Source organism: Hippopotamus amphibius, chromosome 6 (genome assembly GCF_030028045.1).
Source record: "Hippopotamus amphibius kiboko isolate mHipAmp2 chromosome 6, mHipAmp2.hap2, whole genome shotgun sequence".
Classification (NCBI taxonomy): Eukaryota; Metazoa; Chordata; class Mammalia; order Artiodactyla; family Hippopotamidae; genus Hippopotamus; species Hippopotamus amphibius.
In genome coordinates, this window is record NC_080191.1 from 161,258,471 (window position 1) to 161,283,677 (window position 25,207).

Genomic DNA, 25,207 nt, shown 5'->3' on the forward strand with positions numbered 1-25,207 from the left:
ACTCTTCCTTTTGGGGTGGTAAGTTCCTTGCCACTGGAGTGATTCAAGCTGAGGCTCTCGAGAATACTGTGCTGAAGCCTCAGAATTCACCATCTAGAATTATAAGCTCTTTGAAGACAGGTCTATGTCTCCTTTGGTTTTGGAACTGGTGCCTCCCAGTGCCTGGCACATAGCACATATTCAATAAGAGCTCGGCAGGTAAATGAACGGATGGCTGAATAAACTGGAAGAGAAGCTGCGCTAGATGATCTTCCAAAGCCCCCGTAACGCTGAGATTCAGAGTTTCATATTAAGGCAGTGGCCCAAAGGGGCCCCAAATAAAGCTTCTCACCCTCCTCTCAAAGATCGGCCAGACTTACCGTGCAAGGTGGCTGCATCCAGGGCTCCCCGTCCACTTGCATTGGCAGCAGCTTGTTTGTCCTGGAGCCCCGAGAACAGAGAGAGCACAGTGAGCTTCTTGGAGCTGGAGGGAGGGGGTTGTCCCCACCAGGGAAGCAGGAGTGGGAAGAGCTGCTCTGCCCACCTAGGTTCTGAAGACTCTCCGGGGGCACTTGTTGAAAAGAGATTCACGTGCCCGCCTCAGGGGTCCTGACTCAGCATGTCTGGGCCAGGCCCAGGGGTCTGTGTTTTAATAAGCACTATGGACGATTCTGTTGCTTTGGTCCCCAGACCCTACTTTGAGAAACATGGCCCTGGGTGAGCAGTGAAGTCCACAGGTGTCTGGGAAACACTGGCCAACACGCATGGCAGCACCACAGCTGAGCGGACCCCTGGTCAGACAATCAGCCGGAGGGCCTGCCCATGGTGCCAAAAACTCCACCGTGAAACGGGAAAGGTTATGAAATGGGGAAAGGCCTGGGTCCTCTGTTGAGTGAGCAGTTACATCATGTCAATGAGCTAATGTCTCCCACTTACACGAGGTACCGCTCGCCTCTGAGTGTGTCTTGCCTTGCCTCCAGTCCGAAACCATCCCCTCTTTTAACTCCTGAGCAACAGTAGATGCTGCGGTTGCATGGTCTGTGGACCTGGCTTAGGTGGGAAAGGGATCATTGGTAATGTGACTCCCATGGGTAAGTGGAGGGGAGAGGAGAAAGCACTGCTTTCTTGCTTGGGTCAAGGCTTCTTTGGGACGTGGACTGTTAAAGGAGAGAGATGAGGGAGAAAAGGCAGGTCCTTTTGGAGGCCTCCAGTCTGGGCGAGCAGGGAACAGTTGCCACCCACTGGCCAGAAAGCCCTCACCTGGATGTGGGATCTGCCCTGTTTCTGAAATTATAAAATGAGGGAGGCAGGCTGTGTTCTGATGTAGATGATTCTCCAGCTGACCCTGAGGATATTTAATAACAAAAACCAATAAACCTAATAATAAACAATAAGAGGAGAGAGTAGCATGTTGGTGTTGGGGGTGAGGAGAGGATCTGGGGAAGACCCAGGAGGCTAGGGCTTCTGACTCACCCCCTCGGTTTCTATCTGGAAACAGAAAACATCCTCTCTCTTATACACGTTTTAAAAAAATTCTTCAGGGATCAGAATTCTCTGGGCTACATATATTACGACTTAGATGTGCTCACTGACGGCACCTACTCGTGTCAGAGTCATGGGAAAAGGACAGGAAGGAACTACAGAGATTCACTTGGAAAACAGGGGACCCAGCACAACGACTGCCCAAAGAGAAAGAGAAGCAAAGATTTGGGGAATAATAGAAAAGACAGGAGAGACACAGAGAGGGAATGAAGAAAGGGGTTCAGTGGGATAGACCAGGGAACCAGCTTTGAGGACCTTTCTGAAGGATTCAGGGTGGCACCAAGAACAAAGTTTCCCCAAATGTGCTCCGAGGACATTCACCCAAGAGGTTAAGGGGTAAAAGGGTTCTGTGTTTAAATAACTCTGGGAAACCTGCATGCAGCAGTCCGCTCCAGGAGATCCCCAAGACCCACAAATAGATTTGATTCATAAAATTAAATGGGAAGTGGAAACGAATAAGGACTCCTGAAATAATCAGGTGGAGAAAAATCTGTGACTAGTTTCATTTATTAAAATCAGAAGATCCCCTCCATTAAACCCCAACTCTTCAGGAGCCTGCAGGGGCTGACCTGTGTGGTCCATATTCGAAAGAATTGTCATCCTCTTAGTCAATTATGACAGCTTTGCTGACGTTGATGGTTTAGCTCTACAAAGGTATATGGGATTGCTAACTCTAATAAAAGTATTTATAAGACCACTATCCAAGAAAGAGCAGGGTAGAACAGATAGCCTAGTTTTTGTCAAAGTATGCCCTCTGGCATGCACTGAACATTTCAATTTGTAAAGATAAAGGAGGCAAGGAGTTGGACCTCTGGTTCTCTGGACCTTATAATATGACCATCCTATTTAGAGAATGTCACCAGTTCATTCTAAGAGAACACTATACTAGTTGTGATGGACCCTCTAGTTGATGTCCTGGATGGTTGTTTATACCCGGTTTGGGAAGTGTGTCCAAAGACATTCTTTATAAAAGTTTTCAAGCTTCTGCCTCCCTACTCTCTCTGCACTGAAACCTAAAGATGGTTTCCTAGTTGTTATCGGTAAGAATATTCAGGGAGGTGGGGAGACTGGGGGCTGCTGGGTGATGAGGAAGCATACCTGATGGAGACAGAGGAGCACTGGGCCAGCCTCCTGCCTGCACTCTTCAGGCCAGTGTAGATCTGCCCCATTTCCATGGCTCCCTCCAGCCCCACCACTTCAAGAAGCTGGTCACTGAGGTCTGTAGAGTGAGACAACCAAAAGCAGTGCGTACACATCTTTCTGTTTCCCAGCCTGGTTTGGACCAGAAGGTCTGATCCCTAGATGGCCATCCCTTCATCTCCCACTAAGTATCATTTTCATCCTCATTCTGAAGAGGGAATTTCCCCAGAGGTTAATAAATGTACCTTTTCATAAACAGAAACCCAGTTGTCATGAAAAAAAAAAAAAGGTTTTGATCCAAAAGGTTAACATGCATCCAGTGAACAGGCTGACATATTCGAAGCCTCTTCAAGTGGAGAGTAACATAAAGGATGAACCAGCTACTTCTGAAATACACCCCCCCAGTGCAGCTAAAGACACATTGGTTTGGGATTAGGATAGGAAGGAATGCTGATGAAGGTCATTATCCAGAGTTGGATCAGGTTTCTCTTCCCTGAATGTCTGAATAACATCTTGGCCCTACTGACGATGACTGATGCTTAATTAACTTCAAATCTGGCCTGCGGTAAGTCAGCGGTGAGCCAACCTCCTTGGACATCCTTGGGGAAGTCAGTGACCTCTTTCAGGACACCAGGTGCCTACTCTGAGCCAAGGAAAAGAATATTTCACCTACACCAGATTATTCTGGGTCCACAGTACAAAAAAAGGGACAGAAAATATGAGTCTCAGGCTCAGAGTCACACAGGCTTGATCGCTTCTCATAGTGGTAGTTGCCTTTGATTCAGCACCTGGAAGAGGTCCTTTTTTCTCAAAGTTCCTGGGGCTTGGATTGTGCTTGTCCAATTTCTGGGGAAAGCAATGGCAGGATTAAGGTTTGCTGTTGGGCCCAAAGATTCCTTTTTACAACACATCTTTTATTTATTAAAACAGAAGCAAATAAAAAGGCAGATTCTTTAACAGCCTCCATTCCTTCTTTGCCTACTAAGGCAGAGGAAACATCCTATTAATAGTCACAAACTAGAAAATTGTCCTGTTAATGCTTTTGCTTATTTGACAGATGGCTTCTGTCTTCTAAGGTGCCTCCTGGTATACTGCGACCATGTTTATTAAGATCGGCAAGGAGACATTTGGGTTTGTCTTTACTTTCTTGTTTGGAGGACTGTTATTTAAAGAACATTCTCTTGACGGATATACTTCTAATGAAGACAGTTAAACTAATGGACTAACCGCAAATGTGTGAACATCGCTTCAGTCTAACCTATTGATGATCACTGATGGACATCAGCTACCAACAGATAGAAAAACTGCATTAGTCTCTCTGTGACAGGCACATAGGTTTTCCCTTCTACACCCACTGACATTCCCATTCTCCTTCTCTGGTACTCCTTTTTTAACACCAGTGAAAAGATACTGTCTCATACGCTCCATCTCGTTTGGACTTGCATACTGTCTCCTTATACGCTCCATCTCATTTGGACTTACAACAAGAAGCCATGAAAGGGTGAAGTTTGTTTAGGAGAACACTCCAGGCTCTCTTAAGGAGTTTAGATCCAATAAACAGCTAACGTTTAAACCTCTAGTTAATTAGTTCCCTTCTTACCAAAGTATGTTGAATAACTAATGGATAGTTCACTTACTGTGTCATGTCACAGTGTCTGTGAAATCAATATGGGTTGTGAACGAGAGAGAAGAGGAGAAGGAGAAGAGGGGAAGGAGGGGGAGGAGGCAGGGGGAGAAGGGAGGAGAGGGAAGGGAGGGGGAGAAGGAAGGGGAGGGAGGAGGGTGGGAAGGTTATACTAGGGTAGGAGAAAGGAGGAGAAAAGAGAGGTAGAACTTTACAGAAGTTTCTATGTTGGCAGAGAGACAGATGTCTTGTAAAATGTTGCTCTTTGTACCAGGCTTTGGTATCTGACAGTGCTGGGATAGTTCAATGTTCTCCCTCCTTGAAACATTCCCTGGTAACAAAATGTTCTACGAAGCAGGGGACTTAATAGACTCAAGTGTTTTCAGCTTCTACAATGTCTTGGTCTTTTAACAAATTTTCCTGTTGAATGGCTTTAACTCGAGAAGTTGTTATCACTTCCCACACATTACCTTGCTTCCTGGCTCTAGAAGAGACGTAATACAGGCTGATCTCATCAGTACGGTGGGTGGGTGGGTTGGGGGCAGGGGTTTACACAAAGATGGGACTCCGGAGATAAGTGTAGGAGAATGGGCTAGGATCGTGTTATACTTTTTGCCATTCTGCCTTTGAATTTGTACTCTGAATCTTCCCTGGCATGAAGAGGCTGGTGTGACTCCTGTCTACGACTGAAGGAGGACTTGACTGCTCTATTTCTCTACCATTGCCTAACTGATCTTTCAGTTTCCTAAAATGCCTACCAGGAAGTTCTGAGGTAAAGAAATATATTTAACTTTGTTTCCCAAACTTACCGGACCATGAGACTCTTCTCTTGTGTGATACCTATGAACAGTTTTATAGGTATCCCTGGTAGTTTTCTTTGGAACACATTTTGGGAAATGCTGGCATCACTTAATTCCCTGTACTTCCTCTAGCACACAGATACTTATGCAGAAACTAAATCTTGAGTTAAAATGAAAAAGAACAGAGTAGAAGTTCAGGCACATAAGAACATTTAATGTTCAGAACTTAGAATCCAGGATCAGGTCATCTGATATACCACGTGTCTGTTTTACCTTAGGTACCCATGATTCAGAGTGTGGTTCTGGCAATTCATATCATCTCCATATTGTCTCTACACTCTCCAACTCATTCATATTTAAGATGGAATGTCCATGTACCTTAGTAAAATAGGAATTCATTAATTCACTCACTCGCTCATTCAACGGTTACTAAGTGGCAACCAAGTGCCAGGTACTGTGTTTAGAACTGGGAATACAAAATGTTCTACTCTTCAAGAACTCTTGGCCAAGAGGGAGAAAAAGTGTTCGGTGTAGAAAAAGTAGTCAGTGACCTATAGGAACAGGAAGGCCTGAGTAACTGATTCTGACCAGGCGAGGTAAGGAAGGCAGGTGTCACAGATGTTTAAGGAAGGTGTTGAGGGATGAATGCCAAGGTAATTTGCTGGGTTAAGAAGGAGGAAGAGGAAGGACAGTCCAGGGACAGGGATGATTGTGTGCAGGACTGGATAGTCACTGGAGGCACAAGGAAATTAACTGAACAATGAACTCACTTGGCAATTCCACTGGAAAATATAAAAAATATTTCTACCTAATGAGAATTACTATCTAGAGATTCTTTTTTTTTTTTTTTTTTAAATAGAAATATAAAAAGAGGGTCTCTGGGCTTGGCACCAACCTGTTGCAACCACAGAGCTAGGCCCTTGGCGACAAAGCCTTGGGCGGTGCTCTGTGTGCAGCAACCAATATATGCTCTCCAAGAAAGAGAAAAGATGAATGGGAACACGGGAATAAGATAATGTGGAAGCAAAGGCGGAACAGCAAGGACAGCGACAGTAGTTCCAATCTGGCCCACCTGACTCAGCTTCCAGTATGGGATTTTATAAATGCGTATCTGCTCATGTCACCCCCACAGCAAAAACCCTTCCGTGGCACCAACCATACCACCAAGCACTGGGAAGAGAAGATAAAATGCACATTCTTTCACACCTATGATCAGAGTGTAAACTGGCAGAAAAGTTTCTACAAAGAAGTTTGGTAATAGGAGTTAAAACTTTCATATTGTTGATTCACTTCTTTCTTGATATGGATCATAAGAAACCACTGACAGAATATAAGTTTATATAAATATGAATATTGTGGCATCATTTATTACAGTGAAACCTCCCCCTCCACCGTTCCTACCTGTATGAGAATAGTTAAATTACATGGTATCACACTGCAGAGTGTTACACCGCTATTAAAGTGCTTACAGACTTCAGAAACACTAAATATGTATATGTTATAATTTTAAGTATGAAGGGCCTGGGAGCTAGACATCAGTATTCACTTTTAAAGATTTCCCAGGGGATTCCAAAACGCAAACTCTTTAGGAACCGCTGAACCAGGTTATTGGGCAGATCATCCCCGTAGGCCAGTGGTTCTCAGAGCGTGGTATCAGTATCTCCTGGAAACTTGTTAGAAACGGAAATCCTCAGGCCTCACCCAGATCGACTGAATCAGAAATGCAGGAGGTTGGGCCTGGCAGTCTGTGTCCTAACAAGCCCTCTGGAAGATTCTGAGGCACACTCTGAATCAAGTTGGAGAACTTGAGCCTTAGGCAATAAAACTGCCCAAAACACATGCAGGAGTTAAAGAAGAATATAAACAAGTTTTTTCCTGACTGCTTTGAGCCAGAGCTTCTTCACTCGAAAAGGAGAAGTGAGGAATAATAATACTGACCTCAAAGTGTGGTTGTGAGATTTCAGGGCAGAGGTGGACGTGAAAGTGCCTGGCACAGAGTGGGCTCCCAAAACACGTGTCGCTTTCCTTTCCTGCCACAGTCACCCTGGCAACCCCCCACAGTCTGTCTGTCTGCCATCTTGGAGCTGTGTGCAAGAGTCCAGACCATAGTGTGCAGGCTAAAACATCCTTAACAATCTTCAGTGTTCCTCATGGTTTCACACCTCCACATGAAGCCTGTAAATCCAGGGGAGCTTCAGAGGAAGTGGGCGTCCTGCTCCAGCTGTTTTTCTTCCTTTAAACTCTTCCCTGACTCTGCTCCTTTCCCCACTTCGATCTCAGCCCCATTTTGCTTTTCTTTCTTTAGACCTGCCCACAGTCGGGAGGAGGGGGTGGAGCTCAGGACCAACAGGTAAAGGCTGGTGGAGCACTCCTATGTAAGGCGCACATCTTCCCTGTTCAAACCCTCTGGAAGCCCAAGGGACAGCATCTTAGTTCTTAGTGAGGCGTGCGAGGTCATTCGCTATCTGGCCCTCTTCCCAGCACAGGTATCCCTCTGCCTGGAGAGCTCCTGTTTACCCTCCCGGGATACCGCAGGCAGTGTGCTTTTTCCTTCTCCTGTGCTCAGAGGATTTCACCCAACGACAACTGTTTCTGTACACATCACTCTCCCAACCCCACTGAGAGTTGAAGGCAGGGATGTATTCTTGTTTTGTTTATCTTTGAATCCTTAGCAGCTAGCTCAGCCCTTGGTACATAGAAGGGCCCCAATAAATGCTTGTTGAATACATTGAATAAGATACATGCTTTTGTGCCGAAGCCCTTGACGGGTTTAGCCCGAAAGAGGAAAGAGATACTGAATAACAATAACGACTTGCCTAGATTAAACTGGGTGACAGGTTTTCCACAAATTAACTCATTTGATCTGCACTTAACAGATAATGATGGCCCAGTCTGGTTTTCACCTCTCTTCTTTAATGCGTAATTTTTATGTTCATTCTCATCGAGACAGCTGGGTCACGTGAATGAAAATTCAGTCCTTTAAGAGGTAAGGGATGTCTGGCTGTCATGATTTGGGCTCCTCGCTTGCGGTGCCCCGGAAGGCGTGGGAGATCCTCAGCCTAGCAGGATGCCTTGCTACCCTCAGTCTCACTCCCACCCTGCTCCTCCCTTCCATCAGCACAGCACTCCAGGGTTCAGAGCTGAGGGCTGCAACGGGCCACCCCAGGAATCAAGAAACCCTCAGTGGAGGTGCTGAAATGCTGCGTATATGATGGCACCCAGAGAGTTTGTGAACCATCCCATCCCAGGGATGAGGAAGGTCGCCCCACACCCTAGACTGGCTGGGTGACATGATAAAAACCTCTGGGCGCTGCCCCTTTACCTGGGTTACAGCAGCACAGGTGGACTGAGGTGTTAGGTATCTGTCCTTACTTTGGGCTGGAATCCTATCAGTTCAGCAGGTAACACTAGTCAGCTAAGGCTGACCTGAAGCTCTGACTGACAGGGGTATGTGTCCGATTCATTGGAAATGCAAAAATTTGTTACTCCTTCATATGTGGCCTCTGACAGACAAATCTGGAATCACAAGGATAAAGGAAAAAGCTGAGAAACTCTGCACAGGTTCTGGAGTTTGGGGCTGAGAGCTGAATGGCTGTGTGCATATAGGGCAGGGTATTTGTTTTCTCTGAGTCTGTTAGTTTGCCAGGGTTGCCATAACAAAACCCACAGGCTGGGCGGCCTAACCAACACAGATCTATTTCTTCACAGTTCTGGAGGCTGGGAGGCCAAGGTCAAGGTACATCTTGCACCTTCCAGGGTTGGCTTCTTTTGGAACCCTTCTCCTTGGTTTGCAGATGGCCACCCTCTGACCGCCACTCCACGTGGCCCTTTCTCTGTGCACGGGCATCCCCAGTGCCTCTCTCTGTGCCCAGATGTCCTCTTCTCATAAGGACAGCAATCAGATGTCAGACAGATGGGAGCAGGGCCCACCCTTACTGCCTCATTTAAACTTAATTACCTCTTTAAAGTCTATCTCCAAATACAACGTATTCCAGGGTACTGAGGATTAGGGCTTCAACAGATGAACTTGGGGTGAGACGAAAACCCTCCCTCCAATGTCCCCGCCCCCAAGAGGGCCAATAATAAAACCTACCTCATGGGTTATTTTGAGGACAAAAGAAAGAATGTGAAGGCACTCAGTAAACAGTAATTAGAAATGTCCCTTATCACCGGGCTCCTGAGAACCTGACATGCACAGGGAGGGCGTGTGTGGGACCTTCTTACTCTCCTCAGAGAGGATGCAACCCTGCTCTGCCTTGCAGAGGGCCAGGTTCAGCCCCCACAGTCTAGACAGATGAGTGGTAGCTGGCAGACTCAGCCAGCCCAGGCTGTGGCAGGTGTCACCTTGGGTTCCTCTCCTGCCTCCAGATTTCCATGGAGATAGGCCACATGCCCTTGGCGGCTCAGGAACCCAGAGCCCAACAAAGCCGGGCACTGATCAGCCCACCTAAGCTTCCCACTGGGTCTGGTCTGTGCAGATGAAAGGCTGCTCGCAGCTAGAGAGCTTCAAAGACTGCTTAGAAGCATGGTGGCCTGCAAACAGGCTGGGGGTGGGGAGATGGGAATGGAGGAGGCTTTGGGGCTTCCTCGGGCACAAAAAGATGAGGAAGGAAGGAAGGCTGTACCTTACCTCCATGTTCCCACCTGGCCTTTCAAAGCATCAGGCCCTCGGGTATTCCACCTGTAACTTACCTGAAGGGTAACCTATGACCAGTGCTTTCCCTAGAGATCCTACCTCAGACACAGCATACAATCAGAGAGCCCCTCGCTGGCAAACCAAACAAGCAGGGGGCTCACCCCCTGGCATTCTGTAAACCCAGCTGAGCCAAGCTGTGAAGCACAGAGCACAGGCTTTGGACTTTAAAGAGGTGATTAATTTTAAATGAGGCAGTAGGGGTGGACCCTGCTCCCATCTGATTGGTGTCCTTATGAGAAGAGGACACCTGGGCACAGAGAGGGGCACTGGGGATGCATGTGCACAGAGAAAGGGCCACATGAAGAGGCAGTCGGCGTGGGGCCATCTGCAAACCAAGGAGAAAGGCCTCAAAAGAAGTCAAACCTGGAAGGTCTGAGTCTTATTGTTTGGCTCTCACTAGTTCTATTACTCTGGGAGAAGTCACTTTGCTTCTCAGAGTCTGTCTCTTATCAGGAAAATGTAGATCTAATAACCTTACTGGCAGGGTTGCTGGTGAGGTTTAGAAGTGATGCCCTTCAGGGCCCGCACAGGGAGCACACAGAAGGCCCTCAAGAAACAGTGGCTGTTATTGTGATTTTATGTTTCTTTAGAAAGGGATGCCCTCAGGAAATGGTCTTTGCTACACAGTAAGTGCTTGGCCTTCTGAAGATGGTAATTAATGTAACCCAGAGAATGCAGCACCGGAGGAAGGAGAGGAGAAGATGGAGGAGGGGAGTAGGAAAGGAAGGAGGAGAAGGGCGCTAAGGAAAAGGGGAGCAGAGATACTGTGACCTTGAGATTTTAGGGTGACTGTCCCTCCTGGCAAGAGAAGCATCCCTATTTCAACTTTTTAACTTGAAAACAGGGAACTTTTTACTTGGAAGTGAGTTCTTCAGTTCCTTTCCTTTCCCTGCCTTTGTGTTCCTGTGTGTGTGTATGTGTGTGTGTGTGTGTGAAATAGAGAGAGAGAGAGAGTGAGAGGATCCCACAATGGTCCTGGTGGCTTTCCCTTGTTCCTGGGCTGAGCAATGAAGATGCAGCGGAGGATCTGGAGACCTTTCAGGCATGGCTTGTTGGCTCTGACTTCCCTGGTCCACCCGGGTACCTCTTCTGATGGGCGTTTCCTTTGTTCCCTCGTCACACTGGCTTGCTGGTATCTTACACTCCCAGGGGTCTGCGAAGCCCCATCAGGGCATAAAAGTGGCCACAGGGTATTGAGTGGTCTCGGACTCTGGAAAATCCAGATGGAAACGGGAAGGAAAAGCAGCCCAGAGCCACTGCTTTCCGAGGAGGAGAGAGGCTGCAGGGTGGGAGGAGGAGGAAATGTGTTGGCCCAGCAGGCAGGGGCTGGACCTTTGCCTCTCCTCTGGCTCTCTGGTTGTGTGACCTTGGGCCAGTCACTTTCCTCCGCTGGGCCTCTCTTTCCTTGATGGGGGGTGAGGGCATTCTATCCTTAAGTTTGGTGTGAGCTCTTCCAGCAAAGGTGGAGGCTGGGTTTCCTGGCCGGCTGGGTCACGAGCAGGTTGGCAGCAGGCCTTGCCGTCTCTCACAGTGTGCAGAAGACAGAACATCCTGCCGCACCCGACACGTGGGCTCACAGTGGCCACTGCGGCTGGTTCCTGAACGCCTGCTTGTGCGGGGGAGGGGGTGGGGGGGTGCTAGGGAGGGAAGGACAGGGCCTCCGTTCTGTATGGCTTTCTCTTCCCAGGTTTGGCAGGGCTCGGGTGAAGGCTCCTACGTTGGGGGCGGAGGCTCCTAGTCTTCTCCATGCCTAAGGGCCAGGGGCTTCAGAAGCGGCGCGGCAGCTGCTGCTGGCGTTGTGGGGTGGGGAATTTCTCCGCAAGAAATGGTCTCCTGAAATGGCTCTGCAGGGAGGGCCTGATGTCACCATGCCTCTGAGAAAGACCAAGAGTGAGGACATCTTATAAGGCTTGGGAGAGAGTGGAGCTACAGGAGTCTCGACCTGGTGGCCCCAACAGGGACATGAAGAGAATGACTGTTACTGGGCACAGACTCTAGGCCTAGACCTTTGTAAATATTATTGTTTTTAATGCTTGTGGCAACTCTGTTGGGTAGAAACTATTATCCCAACAATAACAACAACAAAATCTTGAGGCTCAGAGAGGTTGAGGAACTTGCTTAATGTCACAAAGCTGGCATATGGTAAAGCTGGAATTCAAACCAAGGCCTGTCTGACCCCCCAAATAAGCTCTGAATAAAGGACTAAAAGTAGAGACCAAACATCTTGGCATGTCGGGGCGTCTGAGGGCAGGAAGGGGGCGTGGAGGGGGGGAGTTTCTCCTCAGTTCCTCTCAGCAGAGATTTCTTGTTAATTGGAAAGCCAACTCTGTTAGACTGAAGGTAAAATGCTAGCTGGTGTACTATCCGGCATGACTTTGCCCGCTGAGCTCTAGAAGCTTCAATTCCACATTCATTGTATGTAATAGAATCAATCAATTAGTGGTGAGATTTTCCAATTCAACTCAAGCCTGAGTCTCAGGCATGACATGCATAAGGTGCGTTACAGAGAGCTACACCCACCAAACGAATCAGAGCTCAGGGGGCACACATGCCAGAAAGGCAAAGCTAAAGGATCGTTGTGACTTTCTGGCTGTTGGGTCAAGATCAACCGGAAAGGGGGAGGTGGGGGAGGGTACTGTGGTGTGAACGGAAAGAATGCCAGGTTTGGTATCCTTAGACTTGGCTCTAGTCCCGGATCTACCAGTTAGTGTGGCCTTGGACAGGTCAATTAACCTCCCCGGGCCTCATTTTTCTAATTATAAAGTGTCTCTCAGGGGTGCTGTAGGGGATTAAAATGAGATAAAAAATGCAAACATTTCTAGCCTCTAGCGCTAAATTCAAGCAGGTGCTTAACAAGTGTTGGACGAATTGTCCTGAAAATGGGAAGAGATGGGTGCTGGCGGAAAAGACGCAGGGCCCTGCTTAAGGCATCCGTTCTGCCAAGAGCAGCCACTGGTCATGGGAAGGGCTTTGGGTCGGGGGCTGAGCTTGTGGGCAGAAGAAGCGGGGACCCTGCTGGGTGGTTTGTAGGGAGGCAGGAATCACCCACACGGTCGTGTCTGCTTTGTCTGCCCCCCACTTCCTGTTGGCTTTTGTCTATTTTCCCTCTTGTGTCCCTGACTCCCATTCAAGGCCTGAGAGTTGTAAGCCTGGGTTCGGCACCAGCCTCCTAGCCGGCCTCCTTGCCGCCAGTTCCTTTCCCTTTCCTTGAATCCAAACGGCGCACTGCTCTCTCATCCTACTGCTCTTGGCTTAAAGCTCTTCAACTCTTCCCATCATTGAAAGGGTCATACGCAAACTCCATGGCACATTACTTCAAACCTCTCTAGCTTTCGAGTCTTCCCCGTTGCTATTTCTGTGTGCTAATGCTCTAGCCGGGGTACCTCGTCTCTCATTCCGTCTTTTCAAATCTTTTCCAGCTTCAAGTGGCATACACACATTCTATCTTGTTCATTCATTCATTCAGTCAACCAGTCACACATCACATATTTATTGATCACCTCCTAGGTGCCTGGCACAGTGCTGGGCAGCTGGGGATTGAGTTCCTAAGGAAAGCCCCTCCTTTTCTTACCCCCACACTCTAACCATACTCTGTTTCTACCGCTCCATGCTGCTTGCCTGCCATGCCACTGATAACATGATCATTCTACATATGTTTCTTACATTAGACTGGGATCTACTGGAGGTTGGAACTACGTCACACTTGTGCTTGTACCCTCTACAGCACCTGGAGCACTCAGTACCTGAAGGCAGATTTGAATCCAGCTCTACTGGGTATTATCTGTATTCTTGGGCCAGTCACTTAACTCCATTAGCCTCAGCCATAAAATAATTAAATAATTAAAGAGGCAACAGCTTGGCCTGCATATAAGTGCTCAGTCAATAACAGCCCAATACATATTTATTCACTAATTAAGAAGATGAAGCACTTCTTGCACAACTTAAAAACAGATCAAGAAACACAGTCTGTGCAGAGCGTGTGGCCAGCATGCAGTTTTGTTGTGGGTTGGGTCTTGGGAGGTGCCGGATATTAAAGCTGCTACAGGCGAGCAGGAGTTGGTGGTGGGTCAAGATGGGGCAAGCAGAAGAGGGGAAAATCCAAGATGTCTAGGCCTGTCAGAGGACCAGTCTAGAAGTTTCTTCATGTGAAAAATGAAAGTTTCCTTGGTTCTTTGGTTCTATTTTGAGCAGCAAACATCCTAAGGCAGGAATTCAGTTGGAGTTTAATTCTAGCTTTAACCTGTGTGAGCAAGTTTCCCTCTGCAGACGTGGAACAGCCTCCGGAGGCCTATTCTGCCTTGCCTGCCCCTCCCAGTCTTGGCAGGGCATTCGGGGGAGGAGTCACAGCTAGAGGCAGAGTCCTGATTCACCAGTCAGCTGGGGAAGAATGAAGGATTGCTTCACTTGAATTTCTAGTAAATGCGGCTTGAGTCAGGGACAGGCAGAAACGGGGAGGCTGGGGTAGATGTTCTGGTGTGTGTAGAAAGAATTCCATGTTAAAGATAATAGAACTTGGGTTCTAGTCCCAGGTCCACCAATGTGTGTGACCTTGGATGGGTCAATTCATCTCCCCGGGCCTCATTTTTCTAATCTATAAAGTATCTTCTCGATATTCTCAGGGGAGCAGCCAGGCCCACCAGTGCAGTGCTTCTCAAAGCTGAGCAAGCATGCATCACCAGGGGACCTTGCTGACAGGCAGATTCGGCTTCAGGAGGTCTGGCCGACATGCGGGCACTCTCAGGTGATGCCCTTGTTGCTGGCTGTGGACCACACGAGGTTCCAGTGCAGGGATGGGCAAACCACGGCTCAAGGGCCAAACCCAGCCCGCTGCTTGTTTGTGTAAATAAAGCTGGGCTGGAACCCAGCCACACCCATTCACTTGCGTGTTGTCTGAGGCTGCTTTCATGCTAAGTGGTTGGAGGTAAGTGGTTGTATCTGAGACTGTGTGGCCCACAAAGCCTAACTGTTTTCATCGTTACTATGTGGCCCTTCACAGGAAAACTTTACCAACCTCTGCTCCAGTGGACAGGGCTGGCCTGTGTGAACGAAAAGACCTGCATTTCAGTCAGGGTTTGGCCAAGGGCCAGAGCCCGCCACTTCACCTTGCTGGTTCTCGCTCTCCTTATCTAGAGGACAAAAGGATCTCTCAATTTCTAGGAGACCTGTGATTCTGGGATTTCAACACTGCATAGAAAGCACCATCGTTTCTACAGAAACAGGCATCTGAGAATCCAGGTGTGTAGCCTTCACTTGGAAGCTGCAAAAACATACCTGGCCTAACCTGCAGAGTCCAGCAGGCAGCCCTGACAGGCGCGGAGGGACTGTGTGATGGAGAGGCCGCTGGGAACACAGAGGAGGGACCAGTGAGGATGGGAGGCAGACCTCCTGGCCTCCTGTGCAGGCTGATGCCGGCACAGGGGCCTGGGGACATCGCTCATGAGCATCGCACACATACTCCATCCCATCAAACACGACTCCCTATCTCCCTGCTCCAGGTGTCCCTGGCCCTGGGTGCTTTCAGTCAGCCAATATTAATAAGCTCTTTCAAGGTCTCAGAGGCCATGCCAGGCACAGCGATGTAGAAGGAACTATGACACCTGGAGCTGAGGAGCTCACGTTGGACGAAAGAGACACCATGTGAGTGAATAATTACAGGAGAGTTCCGCGAATCGCTGTGAGGGGAAATGTGTGACTCTGGGTCTCTAGCTTGGGCAACAAGTGATGGGCAGGGACTTTAGGAGAGAGTGGAGGGTGTGTAAAGAGGGGGGAGAGAATGCCTCCTTTGGGTTTGGGGCACGTTGATTCCAATGTGGGTGCTGAAAGGACTGAGTGACAAAGCTGTGATTTCCTGTGAAAAGCAGAGCAGAGTCTCTCTGCAGGCCTGCCACCATTGCAGAGGAATGACTGGTGTGTTGCCATGGTGACTTCCCAGTGCTGAAGGGTGTCCCAGTGCACAACCCCCGAGAGCCCCGAGGCTCCTTAGGGGTCCCTCACCTTGCTCTATCTCAACCCCTAGGTGAGACTTTGGCCACACCTCTGTGAAATGCATGCTTTTTAGGAACGTTTCTATTTTTCAACCCAAATGAGCAGTAAGTGGCTGGCGACTGCTCACTACAACTGTCTCTCTGGTCAGATCTCCACCGAATGGGAAAACTGGGGACCTGGAACCCTGGACAGCTCCTGAACCCCACTGAACAGCCACTTTCTGTTATGGCTCGTCCCACGAGTGAGGAGAGAGCCCTGAGAAGCGGTGAGCTCATAATCATCCGTCCTGTGGTCTCATCTGAGCTCTGGCTCCCCACCCGGGAGGGGGGATCTGTGACGGCTGGATGGCGTCCCTTTCCCTGGTTTTGGGATTCAGCGTACAACCCATGCAATTAGCGAAGGTCCGCATGGGCACAGTGCACGGCCAGACGGAACCACCTGTGCCCACAAAGCAGTGGTGTCCACTGACTGTGAAGCGGGAGGGTTTTCCTCTTCCCAGGTAAGACCCTAGTATCTGGGTGGCAGATTTGATGACTGTATGCTTTTGCCAGGAGGGTGCCGGTGTGAGCACCTGCCAGTCAATTTGAGTACCAGGCTAGCGAGGCATATCTGTGAGCCATGCGGTGGCCGGCTGGCCTTGCTGGGGTGCTGGGTCGCTATGCAACTCTCCCTCTTAGCACTTACCACAGATCCTAATTACATGCCTGTCTGAGGGACTGTCTTACTGGGGCCTGGCTCCCGCACGCCCTAATAGCTGCGGGCACTTGGTCTGGTTTTGCTTGTCATTGTGCCCTGGTGCCTGGCATTTGGTCGGTGCTTTGTAGGTGTGTGTTGAATAAATGACAAAAAGCCCCTCCCTGCTGCTGGGAAACTGATTCAAAGTGTACATCCTACCAGCAATGTCTGTCTCCCTGTCTTTGTTTACCAGGAATTGCAAAAATTATTACCTAGTAAAAGGCTGGGGAGATTTTGCCCTCTCTGTGTAGAATCTTGTCTAGGACACCCTCCTCGCAGTTCAAATGGGACTGACTAAGAAATCACGGAGGGTAAGGTGGCCTTAATATCAAATAGCCGGGGGGCAGCTATGGGTGACATAGCCTCAAGGCTGCTGCTGGCTCAAGGCTGAAGGCTGGATGGGGACAGATATGAGGCTCAGAGAAGGGTCTGAGAACCTGTGTAGGAAGTCTCCGCATTCACATCCAGGGTGGGGCCAGAGAGCAGAGCTTCCAGGGCTTTGCTCCCGGTACGTGTGTGTGTGTGGGGGGGGGGGGGGGCGGGGGGGGGTTGCTGATCTAGCTTGTGCCGTGCACGCTGTTGCTGCTGCAAGACTTGGCACTGTTATCCTCACCTTGCTTCACCAGATAGCCCGCTTGGGTGGAACTCCCACCTTAGCAGCAACAAAGGCCAAACACGCTTAAGCACAGGGCCAACAAGTAACCCTAGAGTTACAGGTTGTTAGAACCAATTTAAAGAATCCAGACCCAATTACGGAAGCAGAATTCAAGAGAGTGAAATTCTCAATTTGGCTCTTTTCTCACAGCCTAAATACTTATCGCCTTTCACAGATCACTTCGTAATTCTTCTGATTACTACTGATCAAGCGCTCACCACGTTGCAGGCATTCTGCTAAGTGTTCTACGTGGGTGACCTCATTTAACCCTCAAAACAAGGTGACTGTGCTGAGGGAGAGAGGTTATAATAGTTTGCATTTTGCAAGGGTTGAAATGGAGGCTTGGAGAGATTCAGTGATTCAATTAACATCACATGGCTGGTGGTGGGGAGGTCGGGTCTTCTAACGGCTAGTTCCATGGTTAGTCCCTTACCCTATACCGACTCTCAGCTATAAGTCCTCTAGGCTATATTTGAATTACTTACTTGAAGACAGCCAGCACATCTTACTTATCAAATGAGTTTCTAATGGTTGCGTGAAACGAAATTCTCAGTCTCACAAGTTCTTGCATCAAATTCTCTTTATAAGACTATTTTTTTTTTCAAGATTTTTCACTGAGGATCTATTCCTGTCCAGCTCCAGAATCTACAGCCCACTGTGCTCACAGACCAAAGGCAAGATTCCTTCCCCCCAGCTCTCTCCCTCTGACAAACTCTTCTGTAGGACAACCTGAGCTGGGTAGGATGTTAGGCTTTGAAGAGGGCACAAAGATGGAGAACACATGCTCCCCATTTTCCAGGTACTGGCAGGAGAAAGATATGATGATACACATGCCTGTAAGACAAGGCAGCCCATAATCAGTGTACTGTCAAGACAGAAGCCCAAATTAAATGCTCTAGGAATTTGGAGGCCAGATTCACTTCCCAAGGTGCCACCACAGGCTCCAGGAAGGAGATGGCCCTGGAGGTAGGTCTTGCAGGAGGAGCAGAATTTCAACTAAGTGTATGTGGAGCTTTCCTTGGACTGGATCATAAACGCTCTCTGTTTTCTGAGTGTCTGGCTTGTGCAGTACACATAATAGGACCTCAAATAAATTTTCTAGTTGGACACTAGCCACTTGAGGCTAGGCTAGGAATCAGGGACTTGGTTCTGATGCAACCACTGGACATAAATTGTGTAAGTCCTATCCCTTCTCTGGGCCTCTGTTTTTCCCAACTATGAAATAAGGACGTGGAGGGGAGTGGGTGTAACCTTGTTCATGGGTTTCTGGTTAGGGTTAGGTTAAGTTAATATATGCAAAACTACTTGCAAGCCCAAACGAAATATAAATACCTGTCACTATTCTTATTGGTACTACAGAACCCCCAAAGAACCCTTGCCCATGTACTTCTCATTTATCCAATGACCTTTTTTGGACTAATCACCCTGGGTCAGGCACTGGGGATTCAAAGATGAGTAACATTCAGCCTCCATCCCCGGAATGTGAAAGGTCTAGGAAAGGAGGCCGTAGGTATGGTTGAAGGTGTGGGTTTCATGTTCTCGGGCAAAGCCTGGGCTGGAGTTGGGCAGCATCCCTGCTCTTTCTTAGTGATAGTGCAGGTAGGTGGCAATGCTAAAGATGAGAACTTCAAAATCAGGAATTCAGCTCGTATGCCCCAACATAAAACAGCAGGAAAGGTGAGAAGAAAGTGTTTTTTAAAGTTTGAGCTTGCACTATAATCCAGGCACTCTGACATCCATCATCGTAACAAGCTAGGTATTATCATGCCAATTTTACAGATGAGGAAGCCGAAACAGAGAGGTTGGGTGACTTTCCAAGGTTTATAAGACTAGACAGTGTAAAGCCTAAATTTAAACGCAGGTCATTCAACTGCAAGCTTGGTGCTTTTCCCAGGACCACTTCTCACTTTCTAATCAGTCCATGGTTTTATAGAACTCATTCCATGCTAATCTTGATGGACCTTCTTTCTTGGCTCGCTTTTCCAAGGAGAAAGACTGACCTGTGATGAGATTTGACAGTAAGCTTTTCTGTTGTCATTTCCTCTGACACTTCCTGTGATAAACCCCTTCCCTCTGACTATTCTCTCCTGACTTCTCCCTCACCTCCAATCCCAGAGAAACTGCCTAGGAGTAACAAATCCCAACAAATAAAGAGCCTGCAGAGAAAGATCCCTACCTTCTCAGCCACTGGTCTATAAACGGAGACAAAACACCCCGAAAGAAGAAGAAATCGGCCATAGAATTCTGTTCAAGGAGCCCACTAGACCAAAACCTGGCCATGCCTTAATTCTGTGGAGCTGTGAGGAACCTATGTTCTATAGGAACATATACGATTGTCAGATTTGCCTATTTTACAGATAATGAAAGCTGAAACCCAAGAAGCTGAAAGGACTTGCCCAACATCACACACTAGTGAGAGGCAGGACTGGACTGGAACCCAGGCCTCTTGACTCCCAGGCCAACGCTTTTCCACTAAAATGGGTTGCCTCTTTAGCTTTTCCTCATTAACGTCTCATCTTAAAGGATATCATGGCCCTTTAAGAAAGAGCGCTCGCTGTTGGTTGGTTCTCTGCAAAGCCCAGAAGCCAAGGCTCCCTCCTCAGCCTCTGCTCTGATCAGCTCGTGTCCCCATCTAAAGAACAGGAAGTAGCTTCATTTTTTAGCTCTGAAAGCATATTCTTGCGGTGGGAAAGGGGGATTTGGGGAAGAGAGTTCCTGTACATGATGGTCATGAGCGATCAGCAGACAAATTACTCTGGCTTGAAGAAGGGGAAGATACATGGTAAGACACACGGGGAAGAGACGGTCATCCTTGAGCCCCAACCAGAACACGTCCTCAGCAAGAGCATCCCCAAGCCCCTGCTGGAGGGGAGGGGGGATTCTGCCCTGATTCTCTTCTGCCTGGATGCCAGAGTAGGGGCTGGGGTGGGAACACCACCGTGGGAAAGTTTGCAGGAACTTTCTACAACCTCCAATGCTTCCCCCACCCTCTGCTAGCACCCACAACTTCCCCTGCCAAGGGAGGAAGAGGAACACATTACTCAGTTTAATAATTTATACAAATTGAAAAGTTTACTGTGTGAAATAAAGGGGACTTAAGAGGGCAGCAGAGAGAAAAAAAATCCCAAGTCTTCTCTTAAGGGACAGAGGCGTGGAGATGACGCCTCTTGATGACTTTGCATCGGAATATGACAATCTAATTGTCCAATAGGTAGGTCTGAAATAAGCCAGTACCCACTCCCTTCAACGGTCAGCCAAGTTTTGTCTCCTTCTACTGGTGGGATCGCATCCAGCCTTAGGACTAACAGCCTGGGACATCAAAGAACCCAGACCCAGATTCCTGGACACTTGTCTATGTCGGTGCTTCTCAAACCTGGCAGCCCATCAGATTGTCTGGGGAGCTCATTACAAATTTAGATTCCCAGGAACCAACCCAGAGATTGATTACGGAGATCTGGGCTGGGGCCCAGGACTTCATTTACGATAGGCAGGTCTGGTTTAAAAATCAATGGTCTGGTCAATCCCATCCATTCAGTTATCGAAACTTTAACACCAGATGCTGGTTTTACTGCAGAGAAAACCGAGGTGGCAAAAAGTAGCTTAGTGCCAGCACTTGGATTTGAATCCATTCTCTTGCCTCCTCATGTGGGGTCTTTGCCAAAGCCCTCACATAAGCTTCTCCCCCACCCCCACCCTGGCTCACCAGTCCACTGAGAATCCCTGGGGACCAGCAGGGCTCATTTGTCCAACGCACAGAGGAGTCAGGGCTGCCAGGAACTTTGACGGAGGTGCATTTGGTTCGTTGGTGGCAACGGCTGGTAAGGGGTAGGGCTGAAGGTAGTTTTATGGGCACTCTCGGAAGGCTGCGTCCTGTATCCTGGTGGGTAGCGGATGGCCTCTAAAGCACGCTACCCAGTTGTTCCAGGCAGGAAGAAGAGTTGGCTCATGGAGGCAGCCTGCTGTGTTAGAGGAGCCAGGGTGGCAAAGGCAGAGGGAGTGAGGGGGGAGTAAAGGAAGATGAAGTCTGGAGGTAACGAGAGGCCAGTCTAGGGCCCTGTAAGCCACATGGAGCTCTTTAGCTTTTCATCTGAGCCACTGCAAGATTTTGAGCAGGAGAGTGCCATAGTCAGATATATTTTCGCAGGGGCATTCTGATGCAGTGGTGAGAACAGACTGTGGGGGTGGGTAGAGGCAGGGAATCCAGTTGGGAGGATTTGCAGTAATCCAGGGGACGAGGGATGGTGGCTCCGACCAAGGTGGTAGGAATGCGTGGTGAGAAGTGGGTGAATCTTAGCTGTTTTTAAAAAGTAGAGCTGACAGGTTTTCCGATGGGTTGGATATGAGATGTGAGATAAAAGGGAATCGAGGATGGTGCCAAGTGTTTTGGCTTAAGCAACGGACAGGTTGGAGTTATCGTCAACTGAGATGGAGAAGGCTGTGGGTGGAGAAGGTTTGGGGAGGGAAGCTGGAGTTCAGTTTTGGACGTGCTGAGTCACGGGCGCTCACGTGGTATTTAAATAAAGTCTCACTACTCGATGAGGTCATCAAAGAAGTGAGTACAGACAGGAAAGAGAAGAGGGCTGGGGACCCTCCAGCAACAAGAGATTAGAGAGAAGGCGAGGAATCAGCAAAAGAGACGAAGAAGGAGTAACCAGTGGGTAGGAGGAAACCAGGAAGGAGTGGAGTCCTGGAAGCCGAGGGAACAGTGTTTCCAGGAAGGAGTGATCAGTTGGGTCAAATGCTGCTGACAGATAAAACAAGATCAAGGTTAAGAATTGACTATCGGATTTAGTTACTGAAGGACACTGGTAACCTTGACACAAGTAGCCTTTGACTCCTAACCTCATGCAGTCCCACAGTCTGACTATTGACTGTCATTTAGGGCTCCCTTACTGTACATTTTCTCTTCTCAATTAGGTTATTAAACGTTACAGCATCAGGGATGATGAGTCAATGTATCTCCGGGTCCTTGTAAGGCTGTAGAACCTTCTAGAGCCTGCTGTAGACCCTAATACAGTTTGCTCACATACCCACCTGAACATCCCTCCCACTGAGGCACGGACCTAGAGCAATTTTTCTCATGCCTGGCTTACCTTGAACGCAGAATTTCAGTTCCTTGGGGTCAGTGACGACCTTCCTGCTTTCCCGGATCACAGTCCGGTTCTTCTTGGTTTCTCCCCAGAGATTGGTGCCACCGTACATGCTGGGAATGTTGAGAATAGCAATGCCTTCAAGGAAAATGCTGCTCAGGTCCACCCCGACCCCGTCACACTGAGGGGCAAAGAGAAAATGTCATCCGTTAGTGCCCTCAGGATATCCCAACCCAAGGTGGTGTATGCGTGTGTGCGTGCGGGGGGTAGGGGTGGGAGGGCTCACATGGAGAACGTGACAGGCCCTCAGCCACCAGCCAGCTTCTGTCAGAAGATGAATCTTGGGCAAAGTTGCTTAGGCCTAATTCTTTGGCCACTGTAGCGGGATGAGAGAGGTCCAGTCCTGGTCAGCTCTGGGGAGACAGCTCAAAGCTCCAGGAACCGTCTACAGATCTAGAAGGGCTTTAGGGATGGTTCCGAAGGCAACTGCAAACTGTTCTCCTGTCCAACCTCCTTATCATCCATCCGGCCCCTCCCTAACCACTGTGAAGAGCTGGTGGAACACTGAGTCCAGAACCTAACACAGCAGATTCTCAACAAATGATAGAAAAGTTTCATTGTACCCCTTCTTATTTTATCCCTCTTGTAAGAAGTATAAGACTTTAAGATTTGGATGGCTTTCAGAATTTTCCTGTCTCCTGTATCTCTATCGTAAGTGCAATTTTGGCATATGTGCTTGCTGATGTAGCAGAGTTTCTTTAGCCAGTCTCTACCACCCGCATCCCTGCCAGGTACAAAAAGCCAGAAGGCTTGAATCTGTCTGTCTCACATATCTATAAAGTCAGCCTACTTTGGCATAATGCTTACCAATGCAGCAAGAAATATATTAGCTCTAATCCTCGTTCCTCAGGATTGGAGGTAGTTTACTTCATTTACAGAAGAAAATGCTACCCAGAACGGTAAGCGGAGTTATCCAAGATTGCACAGTTGATCAATCACAGAGCAGGGATTCAAGGCTGGGGAATTTGACTACAAAGCCCAAGCTCTTTATCTTGCTTATTGTGAGGCAGGAAAAAAAATCAAAAGCATGAAGCAAAAATCCACCGTCTTTGAGGTTACCAACAAATCCAAACTTCCAGAGATTTCTCAATGGATGAGGAATAGAAAGTAGGGCTTATTGCCATTCATATTGGTATGCTGCCTGATTTCTATGCAGCTCTCATTTATGGTATCTTATCATCCCCATGACTTGTTTCCCCAGCTACAAAGTGGAATAGAGTGAGCTTCTCTGGTGACCAGGAATTCCTTTCTTTATTAGGAAGTTCTGATTATTTGGAAGGTCTTTCAATGTTGAACCCAATTCTCTTCCTTCCTGCTTCCTATTCTCCCTTCTGAAGTCAGACAGAATGAGCCTCCTTCTTCCTCCATGGGAGCGCCTACCGGGTACGTGATGATATCCATATATCACCATCATCATCGTGCATATGTACTTAGCATTGCCACTGGCCATGCTCTTATACACAGCTCATTTATCACCTTCAGAATCATCTTTGAAGTTAGTTACTAGGATTACCCTTACTTTACATTTGGGGAAACTGAGGCACAGAGGCGGTTAAGTAACCTGCCCAAAGTCACACAACTTACAAATGGAAGTATACAGGTTGATGGCAGGCAGTTGGAGCCTCAGTCTTACCCACTCCTTTCTCTCTCCTCCCTCTCATACCACCATGTAGCTGTGCCTCCTCTGGGTCGAGCACTGTCAACTCTCCGGAGCCTCCTGTGGGGTCTGCCCTGCTCTGCTCACGCTCTCTGCTGGCCCAGTGGGATTCTAGCCTAAATCCCTAAATAAGAACATGTGTATAAAGGACAACAGGGTGGAAGATACTCCAAAATCAATTTCTAACAGTTCATTAATTCTATCAAGAATTTGTTTGTTACTCTCTACTCCATAAATTCCCAGCACTGAAAACGCCACCAGTGGCAGGCAGCAATGGCACCAGCACTTCCTGGGGCTGGGATCCATGACATTATCATGGCTCAGACATGAGATAATGTGGGGAGCCCACGTAGGGGCGCAGCATGTACTATTATCCTTATTGTTCATTATCCTTATTGTTAAAGATGATCAAGTTTGCACTAGCTCTTTTATGAGCAGCTAGATGACGGCTGAATCACTTCAGCCTGAGTGGGTGGTCATCTCAGGCCCTCAGGATCTCATACCATCATCTACTTCTCAGCCTGCTCGTCCACATCCCGAACTTGTGTAGGAATTTTTAAATAACTTAGACAGAGGGTTTTGCACTTTTCATTAATTTCATCTGACTTTCAGCCCAAGCCCCACCCCCCCTGCCCCCGGTCCACCTAGTGTATATTAAATCCTCATTTTGTGACCCTATGCCATTCCTCTCCTATCACTTGGAGATTAAGTCATTAATACACACATATAAAGGGTAAAACAGGGAACAAGGCCTCTCCTTGGTCGGCTTAACACACCAGATGTTGTGCATTAAATGGCCCTCAGGGTGTGGCTGCCTTATCAGGGCTGCATCCTCTGAACAGGATGGTCACCCAGCCCACTTTTCATTACAGTGTGGAGTCATGGAACTCAGAGACGAGAGGGACCTAAGAGAACATGTCCCATCTTTCATCAATGAGGCCCAATGGGGTTAAGGACCTTGCCTGTGGTCACCCAACTTATTAATGGTGGAGCTAGACTAGTTTCCAGGTGTGCAGACCTCAATTCTGTGCTCTTTCCACTAAAACATAAGACATTGTGCTGAGAACAAATGGCATTTTCTACAACCCCTATCAGAAAAGGAACAAGAGAACTCATATTAAGCCACTAATATCTGTAAAGGACAAGTACTTGGTTAATACTTTATGCCAGAATTTTGCTAAGGGTTGGAATGAAGTGTATCCGTCTGTGGTTTCCAGAACGTATCCTTTTCTAATTTTTAAAAA

General features: G+C 48.2%; 1 protein-coding gene across 4 annotated transcripts in view; it reads right to left on the reverse strand.

The window, feature by feature from the left end:
• The window catches only part of DGKG (diacylglycerol kinase gamma), a 152,879-nt gene that overhangs the window by 9,717 nt on the left and 117,955 nt on the right, over positions 1–25,207 (reverse strand). For all 4 annotated transcript variants that reach the window (XM_057738604.1, XM_057738603.1, XM_057738602.1 and 1 more), the window contains 3 exons: positions 22,250–22,427; positions 2,620–2,740; positions 360–420 (listed from right to left, as the gene is read on the reverse strand). In XM_057738604.1, the coding sequence (XP_057594587.1) occupies positions 360–420; positions 2,620–2,740; positions 22,250–22,427 (360 nt within the window). The remainder of the gene's footprint in view (positions 1–359; positions 421–2,619; positions 2,741–22,249; positions 22,428–25,207) is intronic.